This window comes from Gorilla gorilla, chromosome 19 (genome assembly GCF_029281585.2).
Source record: "Gorilla gorilla gorilla isolate KB3781 chromosome 19, NHGRI_mGorGor1-v2.1_pri, whole genome shotgun sequence".
NCBI lineage: Eukaryota > Metazoa > Chordata > Mammalia > Primates > Hominidae > Gorilla > Gorilla gorilla.
Window position 1 is genome coordinate 110776635 of NC_073243.2, and position 16553 is coordinate 110793187.

The 16553-nt window shown below is 54.0% G+C and overlaps 1 protein-coding gene across 4 annotated transcripts in view; it reads left to right on the forward strand.

Annotated features, from left to right (window-relative positions):
- The window catches only part of SLC6A3 (solute carrier family 6 member 3), a 54889-nt gene extending 45123 nt beyond the window's left edge, over nucleotides 1-9766 (forward strand). For all 4 annotated transcript variants that reach the window (XM_055367012.2, XM_055367011.2, XM_055367015.2 and 1 more), the window contains 2 exons: nucleotides 2695-2766; nucleotides 9061-9766. In XM_055367012.2, the coding sequence (XP_055222987.1) occupies nucleotides 2695-2766; nucleotides 9061-9084 (96 nt within the window). In that variant the 3' untranslated portion in view covers nucleotides 9085-9766. The remainder of the gene's footprint in view (nucleotides 1-2694; nucleotides 2767-9060) is intronic.
- The last annotated feature ends 6787 nt before the right edge of the window (nucleotides 9767-16553 follow it).

Here is a 16553-nt window from a genome sequence, read left to right on the forward strand (position 1 = left end):
TGTGTCTGTGTGTGTCTGTGTGTGCATGTGCCTGTGTGTACATCCACTGTATCTGTGTCTGTGTGTGCATGTGCCTGTGTGTGCATGTGCTTGTGTGTGTCTGTGTGTGCATGTGCCTGTGTGTACATCCACTGTATCTCTGTCTGTGTGTGCATGTGTCTGTGTGTGTATGTGTGTGCATGTGTCTGTGTGTGCATGTGCCTGTGTGTGCATCCACTGTATCTCTGTGTCTGTGTGTGCATGTGTCTGTGTCTGCATGTGCCTGTGTGTACATCCACTGTATCTCTGTGTCTGTGTGTGCATGTGTCTGTGTGTGCATGTGCCTGTGTGTGCATCCACTGTATCTCTGTGTCTGTGTGTGCACGTGTCTGTGTGTGCATGTGTCTGTGTGTGCATGTGCCTGTGTGTACATCCACTGTATCTCTGTGTCTGTGTTTGCATGTGTCTGTGTCTGCATGTGCCTGTGTGTACATCCACTGTATCTCTGTGTCTGTGTGTGCATGTGTCTGTGTGTGCATGTGTCTGTGTGTGCATGTGCCTGTGTCTGTGTGTGCATGTGCCTGTGTGTACATCCACTGTATCTCTGTGTCTGTGTGTGCATGTGTCTGTGTGTGCATGTGTCTGTATGTGTCTGTGTGTGCATGTGTCTGTGTGTGCATGTGCCTGTGTGTACATCCACTGTATCTCTGTGTCTGTGTTTGCATGTGTCTGTGTCTGCATGTGCCTGTGTGTACATCCACTGTATCTCTGTGTCTGTGTGTGCATGTGTCTGTGTGTGTCTGTGTGTGCATGTGTCTGTGTGTGCATGTGCCTGTGTCTGTGTGTGCATGTGTCTGTGTGTGCATGTGTCTGTATGTGTCTGTGTGTGCATGTGTCTGTGTCTGCATGTGCCTGTGTGTACATCCACTGTATCTCTGTGTCTGTGTGTGCATGTGTCTGTGTGTGTATGTGTGTGCATGTGTCTGTGTGTGCATGTGCCTGTGTGTGCATCCACTGTATCTCTGTGTCTGTGTGTGCATGTGTCTGTGTGTGCATGTGTCTGTGTGTACATCCACTGTATCTCTGTGTCTGTGTGTGCTGTCTCCGTGTGCACCTGTGTGTGGGCCTGGGTGTGTGCTCACATTCGTGTCCAAGTGTTTGTGTGTACTGAGTGCATGCATGCCTACCCACCATGGCATGTGGTGTGGTGGACACAGAAGCCATCTGAGGGCAGTAGAATCAGGGGTGATCTACGTCCCCCCAGGGCCGAGCCCAGCTTTGGCTGAACAGGGGCAGCTGGAGCCCCAGGCAGTGGAGGAAGCTTTGCGGAGTCACTGACATGCATCTCCTTTCCTCTGCTTGGTTTTGCCGCCTTTGTGTAGAAGAAAGGCAGGTGGACCAGTCACAGGGCCCCGTTTAACACCCTGGCTCTGTGGTTCCGGGAAGAGACAAGGACACTCCCTCCTTGGAAGAGGGTCGCCCTCACCTGAGATCCCACCACTGGGAACTCCCAGAAGCTGCTTCCTCAAATCCCAGCCTTTCTCAGAAAGAAGTCGCTTGGCCCTGGGCAGCAAAACCCCAGAGCAGCACCAGCTGTGTTCAAGGATTCCACCTTAGGGCCACACGGTGTCCCCTGGGCTCAGACATGTGGCAGATGCTCTCAGGCTGGCACTGAGCCAGTCTCTCCAGCAGCCTGGCCAGGCCAGGGCCCAGTGCAGGCAGAGCACAGTGTGTGGCTGGGGGCTTCTGTGGAGTGGGAGGAGCTCTGGGGCTGCCATGGCCCCAGGAAAGCTGATGGCACCCTGCTGTGGACAGTCCCTCTCAGACCCCCACGGGCTGACCTGCCAGGACCCAGCACAGGGGAAGAGCAGGCAGCCGGGCAGTCCCTGCAGGGAGAGAGCTCCTCTGGGAGGCTGGATGGACTTGGGAGGCAGGGCCCAGGTCAGCGCAGAGCTGGAGGATGCCTACAACCCGGTGGACCTGAGCAACCAGTGCCCTCACCCCTCGCACGGCCAAACTCTCAACGTAAGCCAAGTAAAACCTCAGCAGCTGAGCCAGGTACAAGTGGAATTGTGGTGATGACGTGGGGTGGGGCCACGCACAGGGGTCCCTGCGAGAGGTCACCTGGCCTCAGAGATCCAGATACAGGCATCCAGGCCCGAGAGGGTGAGCTCCTGAAGATGCCGCCTGCTCTGGGAGGACTTGGTGCCGTCCAGGCCCCAGGAGCTGCCGCAGCAGGCAGTGGAAGGAAGGCACGTTCAGCGTTCACTCTCCCAGGAGCTGCAGGTGACAAAAAGCAAGTGCTCCTGGAACATGTCAGCTGCAGGTGGCCCCGAGGCAGCCCACCTGGGTGTGGGCACTTTCTTACTCAGAGCCCAGCACACGTGGTAACCTAGACACAAGAGCCATCTCCAGGACCACGTTTTATTTTCAAGCGAGGGCTCAAATGCTGACATTCTGCTCTGCGCTAGACTTTAAGGGGACCGTCAGGATGTCGGTTTCGGGCCTGACTGGCTGTCTGGTCAGCATGGGTACTGGCAGTGTAAGTCAGTGGTGGGCACTGGTGATATGGACGCCAGCGGGTGGGCATTGGCAGGTGAGGAGGGCTGGTGGTGAGGGTGCTGGTAGGTGAGGGTCCTGGCAGTGTGAGTCAGTGGTGGGTGCTGGCAGTGGGTACTGGTCTGCACTGACCCCTGCATTCTCTTTCTCTTTCAGAAACTGGCCTACGCCATTGCGCCCGAGAAGGACCGTGAGCTGGTGGACAGAGGGGAGGTGCGCCAGTTCACGGTGAGGTCGAGGTCCCTGCTGGGCCTCTCTCAGGGGAATTCAGAATGATCCCAAGCTCAGTGTTCTTAGCCCCCAGAGGGCTCCGAGGCTGGTGTAGACAAGGCTGGTGTAGATGGTGCTCATTTACTCAGCCAGCATGTGCTCTGTGAGGACAGGCAGCCAGCGGTGGCCGGTGACAGTGGAGACGTGCGCCCGGGATGGGGGTCACGTGACGCAGGGGCCCTAGGAGGTGCGGCCGCACAGACGCCTGAGGAAAGCATGGCCCCTGCAAAGACCTGGGCATGTCCCAGACCACGGGAGCAGTGCCCTGTGGGGCCAGCTGAGCCAGGTTAAGGACCAGCAAGGGACCACCCCCGCCCCCCCCCCCCGCCTCACGGGGGCACGAGGGACAGTGCCAGGAGGGGAGGCCTGGGCCTGGCCATGGGAAGCCACAGGGAGCCCTGGAGGGGCTGGGAGAGGCCTGGGAGCCTGGGGCTGGCTTCGAGTGAGAGGATGGTCATGCCAGGTGTTTCCTGCACCCTGGGAGCCATCCAGCTGTGTGCGAAAATGTTCATGACATGCCGTGGAGCAGGTGCATTCCCGGGGGCACACAGTAAACACTTGACGTGTTTTTACTCCCACAACCCTAAGAGGCAGCCCACCACTCTCTCTACACCAGGGTCCCCGAGACCCAGAGAGGCCCCGGAATGTGCCCAAGATCACAGAGCTGGCCAGCAGGAGAGGAGCCTGGGCTGTGCCCTGGGCCTGTGGCACTGTCCTCCTCTACCCCAGAGTGTCCTCAGCCCCGACCTGATTCCAGACACTAATGTCAGCCTAATGCCGACAGCAGAGTCCAATGCACAGCAAAAGGGAGAGAAGGCCATAGTGTGGAGGGCACCGCGGCCCCACCTTGGACCTGCCTCTTCCCTCTGGCCACCTCTCTGTGGCTGGTTCTTGTAAACAGTCCTCCCAGCAGGGGTCTCATGAGCTCATGCCTGAGGAGCCCAGCATGGACCTGCACATGGGGCAGGAGCAAGGATGCAGGCAGAGGGAGGGGGCTCTGTGTGCCTGGGAGGTGGGTGGTGACGTCAGGCAGAACAAGACGCTGAGCGGGGAACAGGCCGGGAGGCAGTGGGGAGAAGCCGCCTCTGAGCACACAGCTGCACAGCTTGTTCCTCCTACCTGCAAGTCAGGTTCTGGTGTGGGCTCTTCCTCCCTCCGTTGGCAGCCTTTCCTCTGTCCTCCCAGTGACTTGCCTGCTCCAGACACGGGAGGAGTGTCCAGGCCTCACATCCCATCCGTCCAGAGGATGCCAGCCCCTCCCCACTGGGCCTCCGGTCCTGCTCCACCAGAGCCTCTCTCCTCTGAGAGTCCTATACCTGGGGGTCCTACACTTTGTACAGGATCTTGCTAGTCTTCTCAAATATCCAACTTTGACTTCGTGTGAGATTCTTGCTGTGCTTCCTGTCGCGTTAATCTCAGCTCCTGTATTTATCATTTCTTCCTCTCTTTTTCTTGGATCTACTTTGTTGTAGTTTTGCTAACTTTTTAATTTGGACTTTAGGTTATTAATTTGCATCCTTTGTTCTTTTCTAATGTAAGCACTCAAGGCTATGAATTTCCCTCAAAATACTCCATGTGCTACATTCCACATTTTTTTACATAGTATTTTTCTTTATCTTTTAGTTCTAAGTATATTTTAATTTCCATTGTGACTTTGTCAACTCATAACTTGCTTAAAAGTCTGTTTTTAAATTGCCAAATATATGGGGATGTTTTACTCATCTTTTTGTTTTTAATTTCCAAATTAATTTCATTGTTCTCAAACACATATGATACCTATTATTTAAAATGTATTGAGACTTCTTTAGGGCCTTGTACCTGATCAACTTTGATAAACGTTGCACATCTTTTAGACGAATGTGCTATTCTCTAATTGTCAATACACAGTTCTGCTTCTGTCCATTTGAGTGGGCTTATATATCGTGTTACCCACATTGTCTACACTTTGTCAACTTTAGGGGTGCTTGACCATGAGTAATTGAGAGATGCCTGTGGCATATTCTTCCTTGATAGTATATTTGTTTGCTGTTCCCCTCAGTTCTATCAGGTTTTGCTCTCTGTAGTCTGAGGCTGTTTTCTGAGGTTGATCCATGTCCAGAATGATCATCTCTTCCTGGTGACATGAACCCATCTTCACTCCCGAATGATGCTTTTGGTCTTAAAGTCTGACTTGTCTGGGACAAATATAGTTGCACCAAGGTGTCTTTTGAGTTTGCCTGAAATATCTTTTGCAATCTGTTAACTTTCAACTTTGCAGTAATCTTAAGATTTAAGTGTCTTCTGCAAACCCAGCATACACCTAGAATTTTTTACGCTGACAGTTGGACAGGTTAATCCATTTACATTTGTTGTGATTATTGATATATTTGAACTTGATTCTACTATCTTTCTATTCCATTTGTCCCATTTTTAGTGTTTTTCTCCTTTATTGCCTTTTTATAGATTGATTTTTCTTGGTTCACTCATTTTTATTATTCCGTTTATTTCTCTCTACTTTCTTAGAACTTACATACTTTATTCTTTTTTTTTTTTTTTTTTGAGGTGGAGTCTTGTTCTGTCACCCAGGCTGGAGTGCAGTGGCGTGATCTCTGCTCACTGCAGCCTCCACCTCCCAGGTTCAAGCAATTGTCCTGCCTCAGCCTCTCAAGTGGCTGGGATTACAGGTGCCCACCACCACACCTGGATAATTTTTGTGTTTTTAGTAGAGACAGGGTTTGACCATGTTGGCCAGGCTGGTCTCGAACTCCTGATCTCAAGTGATCTGCCCACCTCTGCCTCCCAGAGTGCTGGGATTACAGCCATAAGCCACTGTGCCCGGACTTATTCTATTCCTTTAATAGCTACTCTTGAGGTTGTACCATACATATTTCACTTAAACTCTACAGAGAAACCATATTGTAACCCCATCCCATTATAAGGACTTAAATCTTCCTCCTACTGATGAACATGCTATGATTGTTCAAATCTATTTCTCTCTTTTTAACCTACAAATTAGACACTGTCATTGTTCTCATTACTGTTATTGTTTTGTACGGACTCATCACGTTCCTTGGACTAATGTGCATGCTTGGTGTTTGTTGGTTCCCATACTTTTGTTATAGACTTCTTTTCTTCTAGGACCATTTTCTTGCTTTTCAAAAAGCATCCTTCAGACATTCCTTTGAGGAGGTCTCTTGCTAACCTCCCTCACTATTGGTGTGTGGGAACATCTTTATGCTGCTCTCATTCATGAAAGCACTGTTGTGGGCTCAGGGCTCTAGGCTGACAGGGACTATCTCTGCGTTTTGGAGGCAGCCGTGTTCCGTGGCTGTGCTGAGACCTGTGGCCTGTGAGCCTGCTCTGTGGTGGGCTCTGTCCTCACCCCTGCACTCAGCCGAGTTTCTTCTGCTTTCGGTGTCTCGGGTTCACTGCGGAGTGTCGGGACCTGGGTTTCTTGTTTGTTTGTTTGTTTGTTTGTTTGTTTTTGAGACAGAGTCTCGCTCTGTAGCCCAGGCTGGAGTGCAGTGGCGCAATCTCGGCTCACTGCAAGCTCCGCCTCCCGGGTTCGCGCCATTCCCCTGCCTCGGCCTCCCGAGTAGCAGGGACTACAGGCACCCACCACCGTTAATTTGGTTTCTTTTTATTTTTCCTCTCTGGATATGTTTTGTGGCCAGATCTGTGGATTCACAAATCTTGTCATTCTGTGAATTTTGCAGCCACACCCTGAAAGATTGCCTTCTGCCTTTCTGTGTTTTCCATTGTGAGGCTCTGGTGTGTCCACTTTGCCCCAGGTCCTCCAGGTCTCTTACCTCACTTAGATTTTGTTTTCATTTGAATCTTAGGTGCACAGTTGAGTAACGCATCTTATCATTAATCCACATGTGGCCATTTTGAAATTATTAATTTGTCACCGTAACAAACAGACCCTTGGGAGCCCACAGCAGGAAAACTAGACACTGTGGAAACGGCCTGCCCCTCACCCATTCAGTATCTGCGTCGAGCTTGATCTTTCCCTTGCCTTTCTTACAATTTCATTTGTTGCATCTCTAGATATTTCTGGCTTCCTAAAAAGTGTATTATTTGGCTTCAGCATTTGGTGTAGCCCTAACCAACCCCTACTGAAGCAAGATCTTATGCACACCCCATGCAAATCCCCGAGAATCATGACATTTTCCTGGCTGGGGGAACAGGCACCGTGCCCAGCCCTGTGTGGGCATCGGAGGTGGTTCCCTCTGGTCCTGTCGGCGGATCTCTCCCCAGCCTCCTCATACACAGCGGGATGTGCTCGTCTGAACCCTCAGCAGGGGTCCTGGGCCATTGTCCCGGGTCTTCTCTCTGTGTGGCCACCTCCTCTCTGGCACTCTGGCCTGCAAACTGCAGCCACCTCCATTTCCCTCACTCTCCTTTCCAGCCTCTCAGCTCAGGGAGTCCACCAGGCTGCACCCTCCATTTCCCTCACTCTCCTTTCCAGCCTCTCAGCTCAGGGAGTCCACCAGGCTGCACCCTCCGTTTCCCTCGCTCTCCTTTCCAGCCTCTCAGCTCAGGGAGTCCACCAGGCTGCACCCTCCCTGTGCTGCAATCTAGAAACTCCCTCGAGGCAGCGAACAGGGTGGCAGGGGGGCCTCCTTGTTGGCTTCCCTCAGGGACCACTGACCCTTACGGTCTGGTGTCCATGGTGTGGAAGGTCATCGGCACGTGTGTTTTGTTTATTTGGGGCTTGTTTCGGACAGTAGGGTAAATTCGGTCCCTATTATTCCATCTAGGTCAGAAATGTCTGTGTCCATAGCTACGTTTCACCTACCGTGACTGGTCCCTGACCATCCGTCACGTGAACAAACCACAGCTCAGCTATGGACGCTCCGCCTTCCCCTGCCCTGCCCCTGGTCTGCAGCGCAGCCATTCTCTTTTCTACTTCATCTCTGGAAGCTGCGTGTGCTCTGCTGTTTCTTGTGAAATTCTCATCACTGTGATGTGTGTGTGTCACTTTTCTGAGAGTCCCCTATGTGGCCATCCTGTAATCTGTTGCAACAGCTCTGGTCCTTTGGGGTCAAATTGAGGTCTGGTTTCTGGGGACTCACTTAGAGTGGGCTGCTGTCTTCTGTTTCTAGTCTTTATTTTACATTTATGGCTTGATCTTAATCTGTGGGAATCTGGGAGCCCCCAAGCACACCTCCCTCCAGAGGGGACCTTCTGCTTCTGTCAGCGGGCAGGACAGAGAACTGCTTCACCCTGGGGGGAACAGGACTCACAGCTGAAGTCCCAAGCATGGCTTCTTCATCGCTGGCCTGAAGTGGGGCTGCCACCCAGAGGCTCTGCTCTAGGGCTCTGGCTGCTGGGCCACCCGTGGCTGTGGGTCCTGGCCGGGCTCCCTGACCCCAGCTTCCTTCACTGAGTCCCGAGCTGCACCTGGATGCTGCCTGTGCCGGCATCAGCTGTGGCTGCTCCAGGCCCCCGGTAGACCCCTGGCCTGCAGTGTGATCCCACCCTGGCTGAGGAGGTCCCTGCAGGCTCTCGGTGGAGTGGCCGGAGGAGCCTGTGGTGTGGCCAGTGGTAGCGTCAGTGGCTTTCCATGGCCGGCGTGGTTTTGTCAGAAGCCAGCCCCGCGTGCCCCTGTTTGGAAATGTTTATGAAGCACACTTCTTGCCATTTAGTGCTATCGAGGGGCTTTGACGCTCACAGCTGACCTAACAGCTGCATAATAGCAGGCAATGACATTTGCTGGTGGTCTAAATAGCTGCTCTTGTCTATCTCATCAGTCCCTGAGCAGTCACTACATGCTGCACTTGCGCCCGCGCGGGTCGCAGAGAGCAAGATGGAGCTGCAGAGGTAGCGTGTCACTCAGATGGAGCATCTGAGGCCCCCAGGAAGGTGGAGGGACGTGGGGGGGAGGTGACATCACCACGTCACACCCAAGTCACCGGGGTACAATCCGGAACCAGCCCCGGACTGAGGGTGCCCGGCATCTCTCAGACTCAGCAGCTGATCAATATGCCCCAGAGGCCACCATGGCCACCATGACAACCACAGTCTCACGGCTTTTTAAAAAATCAAGTAATAATTGATTTATAGAAGTTTGAGTGAGGCATCGGATCCCTGGCACCTGTCAAGGGTGTGTTGGTCCAGGCCCCCAATGAGCCTCCCCCTCTCCCAGGGCACATGGCCAGGAGGCTGCAAACTGTCTGCTCACTGCCTTCAGCTGCTCTTAGCCACCTTCAGCTGCTCTTAAATGGGGCATCGCCCCAGGGTTTCTGACTAAACCTGTTTTCTTTCCAGCTCCGCCACTGGCTCAAGGTGTAGAGGGAGCAGAGACGAAGACCCCAGGAAGTCATCCCGCAATGGGAGAGACACAAACAAACCAAGGAAATCTAAGTTTCGAGAGAAAGGAGGGCAACTTCTACTCTTCAACCTCTACTGAAAACACAAACAACAAAGCAGAAGACTCCTCTCTTCTGACTGTTTACACCTTTCCGTGCTGGGAGCGCACCTCACCATGTCTTGTGTTGCTGTAATAACGACGTAGATCTGTGCAGTGAGGTCCACCCCGTTCTTGTCCCTGCAGGGCAGAAAAACGTCTAACTTCATGCTGTCTGTGTGAGGCTCCCTCCCTCCCTGCTCCCTGCTCCGAGGCTGCCCCAGGGACACTGTGTTCTCAGGCGGGGATCACGATCCTTGTAGACGCACCTGCTGAGAATCCCCGTGCTCACAGTAGCCTCCTAGACCATTTACTTTGCCCATATTAAAAAGCCAAGTGTCCCGCTTGGTTTAGCTGTGCAGAAGGTGAAATGGAGGAAACCACAAATTCATGCAAAGTCCTTTCCCGTTGCGTGGCTCCCAGCAGAGGCCGTAAATTGAGCGTTCAGTTGACACATTGCACACACAGTCTGTTCAGAGGCATTGGAGGATGGGGGTCCTGGTATGTCTCACCAGGAAATTCTGTTTATGTTCTTGCAGCAGAGAGAAATAAAACTCCTTGAAACCAGCTCAGGCTACTGCCACTCAGACAGCCCGTGGGTCCTTGCGGTGTAGGGAACGGCCTGACAGGAGCGTGTCCTATCCCCGGACGCATGCAGGGCCCCCACAGGAGCGTGTACTACCCCAGGACGCATGCAGGGCCCCCATGCAGGCAGCCTGCAGACCACACTCTGCCTGGCCTTGAGCCGTGACCTCCAGGAAGGGACCCCACTGGAATTTTATTTCTCTCAGGTGCGTGCCACATCAATAACAACAGTTTTTATGTTTGCGAATGGCTTTTTAAAATATTTACCTGTGAATCAAAACAAATTCAAGAATGCAGTATCCGCGAGCCTGCTTGCTGATATTGCAGTTTTTGTTTACAAGAATAATTAGCAATACTGAGTGAAGGATGTTGGCCAAAAGCTGCTTTCCATGGCACACTGCCCTCTGCCACTGATAGGAAGGTGGATGCCATAGTTTGAATTCATGCCTCGAGTCGGTGGGCCTGCCTACATGCTGCCCGAGGGCAGGGGCCGTGCAGGGCCAGTCATGGCTGTCCCCTGCAAGTGGACGTGGGCTCCAGGGACTGGAGTGTAAGCCGTCAGCCTGTGAACTGCCAGGCAGCTGCAGTTAGCACAGAGGATGGCTTCCCCATTGCCTTCTGGGGAGGGACACAGAGGACGGCTCCCCCATCGCCTTCTGGCCGCTGCAGTCAGCACAGAGAGCGGCTTCCCCACTGCCTTCTGGGGAGGGACACAGAGAGCGGCTCCCCCATCGCCTTCTGGCCGCTGCAGTCAGCACAGAGAGCGGCTCCCCCATCGCCTTCTGGGGAGAGGCTCCGTGTAGCAACCCAGGTGTTGTCCGTGTCTGTTGACCTCTCTCTAGTCACCATCGTGTGGGTCCCTAAGCACAATAAAAGACATCCACAATGGAAAAACTGCCTCAGCCTCCTTGTCTCGTTTCCGCTGGGCCCCATCCATTTACACAGGCCCAGCTCACCTGCTCACACCCCGAGGTCAGCTTCTGCCCCACCCCAGCCCACCCACAGCAAAGCTCCCTCACCTGATGCCTCTTGGCCCATCTCTCCTTCCGGCCTCCCCTAAAGCCTAGACGTTACAGATAACACATCCACTACGCTCCCACGCAGGTGTGCTGGGTGTGACCTGTTCCCCTCCCCAGGCTCCCACGCAGGTGTGCTGGGTGTGATCTGTTTCCCCTTCCCTGGGCTCCCACGCAGGTGTGCTGGGTGTGACTTGTCCCCCTCCCCAGGCTCCCACGCAGGTGTGCTGGGTGTGATCTGTTTCCCCTTCCCTGGGCTCCCACGCAGGTGTGCTGGGTGTGACTTGTCCCCCTCCCCGGGCTCCCACGCAGGTGTGCTGGGTGTGATCTGTTTCCCCTTCCCTGGGCTCCCACACAGTGTTGGGTGCAGTGGTGACCCTCACCCAGGTCTGCACTCCTGCAGGGTCCCCTGTGGCAGGTTGTGGCACCTTCTTTATGTCGTGCCCACTTGCTCAGGCTGGACCTCCGTGCCATCCTGCACCGCTCTCCCACAGCCCCTCACCTGCCTGTCAGCATTCTTGTGGGCTCCCGATGTGTCCAGACTCCAACCACACTGCCTGACCACTGCTGCTGCCCAACCCAAGAGCCTCTTCCAAGCCCCATCCCAGATCTTAGTGGCTCCTGCCCCTCAGTCCAAGCGTCTTTCATCGCTCTGTGGCCTAAAGGATTCTTCTAGATACCAACAGATCAGGCCACAGCCCAAGGAAACCCCAGGGTTATCCTGGTGCTTGGAGTAAATGCCAATGCCCTCAGCATGACCTGTGATAGGATGGCAGCCACCCCTTCCAGGCAGTGACCTGTGATAAGACAAGCGTCTCTCCTGCCAGCCCCACCTGCAGCCCTGCCCTGAACTGCCTGAGGGCACACCCCACACCGAGGGCTTTGTGCCTGGCAGCACGTGGGGACACTGCTACTGCTGCATCGTAGCACGTGGCTGCGCGTGGACAGGAAGGACGCTCGCACCTTTCAGCTGGGTAAGTGAACTCTGTGGCAGGAAAAGTGCTGGGCTGCCTACAAGGGCTGAACCTGCCTGCAGCCTTACTAGTGCCCCCCACCCTCCCCATTGTCACATAGGATGCCCCTTACCCTCAGGGGTGGCTACACCCCGCCTGCTACAGGTGCCGCCCTAACAGCTCACACCTGGAGCCCCCAGGTGTGATCCCTGCTGACCACTCAGGTCTGGGGTCCAGGCAGATACTGTGTGGGTGGCCATAAGTCACTATGTGGGCTGAGACTTGAAGGACTCCGACAGCATCATGGGCGACTGTATTAAGCCCCAGCAATCAGAGAGGTGGGCTCCGGGGCTGGGTGGGTCTCCTCTGCCAGGTGGGTCTCCTCTGCCTGTGGTCCCAGCAGCTTGGCAGCAGGGGCTGGCCCAGATGGCCATTGGTCACAGAGACAGCTGGGCTTTGCTGAGTGCGTCGTGGTCCAGCCTAGGCCCATGCCACTGAAGCCTTTCTCAGAGGTGTGGGATCTGCAGGGACCGGTCACATGTGAGCCCAGGATCAGGGCACTGGGGGAAGAACCAGCTGAGGACATTCCCCAGCCCCAAAACAAAGGCACGGCAGTCCCCGAGCAGGGAGGAGTGAGGAGCCGCATGTGGGATCCCGCCTCTCTGGCGTGTGAGCTGTGGATGGCGTCTGGTACCAGCCCCATGCCCGCTGGCTGCTGGCGAGCTTGCAGGCTCTGCAGGCAACCGGAACAGCATACTGCAGGTGCACGCGGGGTCCTCGTGCCGAGTGATTTACTCAGGGAGTGCCTGAGGGAGCAGGTGAGGGAGGGGCACTTACACCCTGAGTGTAGAAGGAACTCCACAAGTCCATAGGGAAGAGGCAGACACCCCATCAGAAAAGTGGACAGAAACCTTGAATGACTGCCAGCAAGGGAAAGTGCCCAAGTGGCCAACAAACCTGTGAAAAGAGGCCCAACCTCACCAGTTGTCATGGAAATGCAGTCAGCCACCATGAAATGTGGCAGCACACCCATCACAGTAGCTGGGCTTTGGAAAGTCTGAGCCCCTGTGTGGCTGCGTGTGGACAGGAAGGACACTCACAGCTTTCAGGTGGGTGAGTGAACTCCATGGCAGGAAAACGACAAGGGCTGAACCTGCCTGTAGCCTTACTGCTGCCCCCCACCCTCCCCATTGTCACATAGGATGCCCCTTACCCTCGGGGGTGGCCATGACCCTCGCTGCAGGTGCCGCCCTAACAGCTCACACCTGGAGCCCCCAGGGCCTGCCTTGGGCAGCTGGGCCCTCGTCCAGGGGCCTCTGGGATTGAAGCCTGTGCCAGGGTGGCCCAGGGCCAGACCCTGACCACCTTGAGGTCAAAGCCCCCATCCTGACCTGCAGTCTGATGTATGTCCAGAGTCCCCGTTAGGACCACTGGACCCCACCTGAAACCGTGTCTTCTCCGGCCTCTCCCTTCCCTTGGCCTGTTTTCCGCTCTCTCCTGGTTTTCTCCTGTGAGTCCCAGTGAGTCAGGAGCACAACAATCTCCACTCAAGGGCCTGCAGGATTCCAGCCTAAGGGAGACAATCACAAGCCCCACAGTTCTCTCTGTGTGCCTGACAGAGACACATGGAGAGGCGTGTGCAGTGGCCATAAAAGCCGAGACTGGGAGCAGCAGAAAGGCCAGCACTGAGTGGGCGCTCATGGCAGGAAGGGCCTGTGAGCTGTGGCACTGGCTGGTGGGGCGGTGGGAAAGGTCGAATTGTATCCCCTGAGAAGGCTGAAGTCCTGACTCCTTATGTGAAAATAAGGTTGTTGCAGATGCGATTAGATAAGATGAGGTCATACCTGAGTAGGGTGGGCCCTAAATCCAATATGACAGGGACTCTATAAGAGGAGAGGAGAGACACTGAGACCCTAAATCCAACACAACTGGTGTCCTGGGAAGGGGAGAAGAGACACAGTGAAACAGAGACCAGGACAGGACCTCTGTGTGACTACGGAGGCAGACATCAAGAGATGCACCTGCAAACCAAGACTCACAGAGGGCTGCCAGCCATCACCAGGGGCTGGAGACACACACATGGAACAGATGCTGCCCCAGAGCCTCCAGCAGGAACCAACCCTGGCAACACTGTGATTTCAAACTTCTGGCCTCCAGAGCTGTGAGACTATAAACTTCTGTTGTTTCAAGTGCCCAGTTTGTGGTGGGCATCCCCAGGGCATTAGAGAAAGCAGGTCCATCTTGCCTGGGCCTTTGCGTACCTGAGACATTCCCGGCCCTTGGGATGCCTTCCCAGGCTTCACTCTCCTTCCCATCCTGTACTTCCTCTTGTTCCCTCATCTGGAACTACCTTCTTTCTGTTCTCACCATGAACTTTCCAACCTTAAACCACTAGTTCCTATGCCATGTCAGCTTCCCACAGACATCACCACTGAAAGTCTGTTCCCACTCCAGCTTCTGGGTTCTGGCCCTTGGCCAGTGTTCCTTGAAACCCCCATTCTCCCCAGGTCTTCCCTAGCAGGTGTCCTATTGAAGGCAGGTGGCCCATTGTCTCTTGTCCCAGCAGGAACTGAGTTAGTCTCACTTGCTTCTGCCAGTGTTTTGAACAGGCCTGGTACATGGAAGGCAGTGGCATTTAGTATATGTTTACAGATGGATGAATGAATGGCTGGGTGAAGGGATGGGTGGATGGATAGATGGGTGGATAGATAAGGGATGAATGGATAGATGGAAGGCTGGATGGATGGACAGAAGAAAGGAGGGATGGATGAAAGGAGAGAAAAGGGTGAGAGAGAGAGAGAAAGGGATAAATAGATTGATGAATGCACAGGTGGCTTAATGGATGAGTGGTGGATGGTTGGATGAATAAATGGATGAGTGGATAGTTGGATAGATGGATGAGTAAGTGAATGGATGTATTGATGGACAAAAGAAAGAAGAAAGGGAGATAGGGAGGGAGGGTGAGAGGGAAAGGGGGTGTGTAGATGGCTGGGTGGATGGATGGTTGATTACGGTTGGGTGGATGAATAAATGGATAGTTGGATGGATGGGCAGGCAGATGATGGCTGGATGAATAGATGCATGGATGGGTGGATAGATGCATGGGTAGGTGAGTGGATGGGTTGATGATGGATGGATGGATAGACAGGTGGGTGGGTATGTGATGGATGGATGAATGAATAGGTGGTGTGTGGGTGGATGGGTTGATGTGGGGAGTGAGTAGGTTATGGATGGATGGATGGATGGACAAGTGGATTTGTGGATGGATGAATGGATGGATGGATGGATGGGTAGATGGGTGAATGGATGTGTGGGTAGGTTATGGACGGTTGGAGGGATGGATAGATAGATGGATGAATGGATGAATGGATGGATAGATGGATGCATGGATGGATGGATGCTTGGGTGGATGGACAGATGGATGTGTGGATGGATGGATGCTTGGGTGGATGGACAGATGGATGTGTGGATGGATGGATGGATGCTTGGGTGGATGGACAGATGGATGTGTGGATGGATGGATGCATGGAAGCATGGGTGGATGGATAGATGGATGCATGGGTGGATGGATGGAGGAATGGATGAGTGGATGGGTAGGTGGAGGGATAGATAGATGTGCAGATGGATGGGTGGAAGGTCCTGGATGACATGTACAAGTCTGCCATTCTGGTCCAATCTCAAATTCCCCTACAGGGCTGACTGTGTGGATGCTGTATTTAGTACTTGCTCTCCAAGGAGGGTTGGGCTGTTTAATACAAATGAAATGTTAATTTCAAAATGTCTGAAGAAGTCTTTTCTTCTGACACTGTTGAGCCCGCAGAGCCCGCTTTGGTGCTGGACTCCCTGGGAGGGATGAGCCCGCAGAGCCCGCTTTGGTGCTGGACAGGAGGCTCACCCCTCCGCACCCTGCCCTTTACCACGGGATTTGTGCTGTTCGTCAAGTGACCTTTAGACACACGGCCTGGGTTTCTGAAGCCTGAAAAAACTAAACAATTTTTCCTTTGAGAGAAGCATTTTAATAAAGGTTCGGCAACAGCGAAATACGTGGCTGAAAGGGTAAACGGATTCCTCTATGTTTGGCTTTTTTTGGTTTTCACTCCACAATCCTCCTTTAATCTCTGTAGATTCATTTGACTGGCCCAAAGGTCACAGCCTCTACCTGTTTCCTGAAGTCTGACAACAGAAAAAAAGCCACCTTTTTTGAAACGCAATTCATCAGCAAATCCTACATTCCCTGGCGCCTCGCCTGCTCTCCTTCTCCTGAGGATGCACCAGATCACAAACACAGCTGGCCCTGGCGCCACAGCCAGGACCCATGATTCAGCAGGACAGAGCCAAGGATACTCATGCCCTACTGACAGATGGGTGTCCCACAAACCAACTGCCACTGTGCCGGTGCCTGACTGGGGGAGCTGGGGGAAAGCAGAAATGGAACCGATGGTCACACCCTGGCCTCCTCCTCCCCTCACCCCAGCCTGTCACTTAAGTGAACCAGGGCCATGGGGAGCTAGGTGTGGCCTGACCTGCAGCCCCCAGCTGCTCTCTGCAGCCAAGAGTGAGAACCGCGGCACCAGCCATGACCCACAGCTGTCAGCATCCCCACAGAGGACGGGAACCTCCAATAACCACCCTCCTGGCAGAGAGGGCCAAGGGCTGTTCTGTGAGACCTGTGTCTCAGGTGTGTGTGTGGGAGAGAGGCAGGCAGACATTCAGACAGACAGAGGGGCAAGGGCGGTTCTGTGAGACCTGTGTCTCAGATGTGTGTGGGAGAGAGGCAGGCAGACATTCAGACAGGGAGAG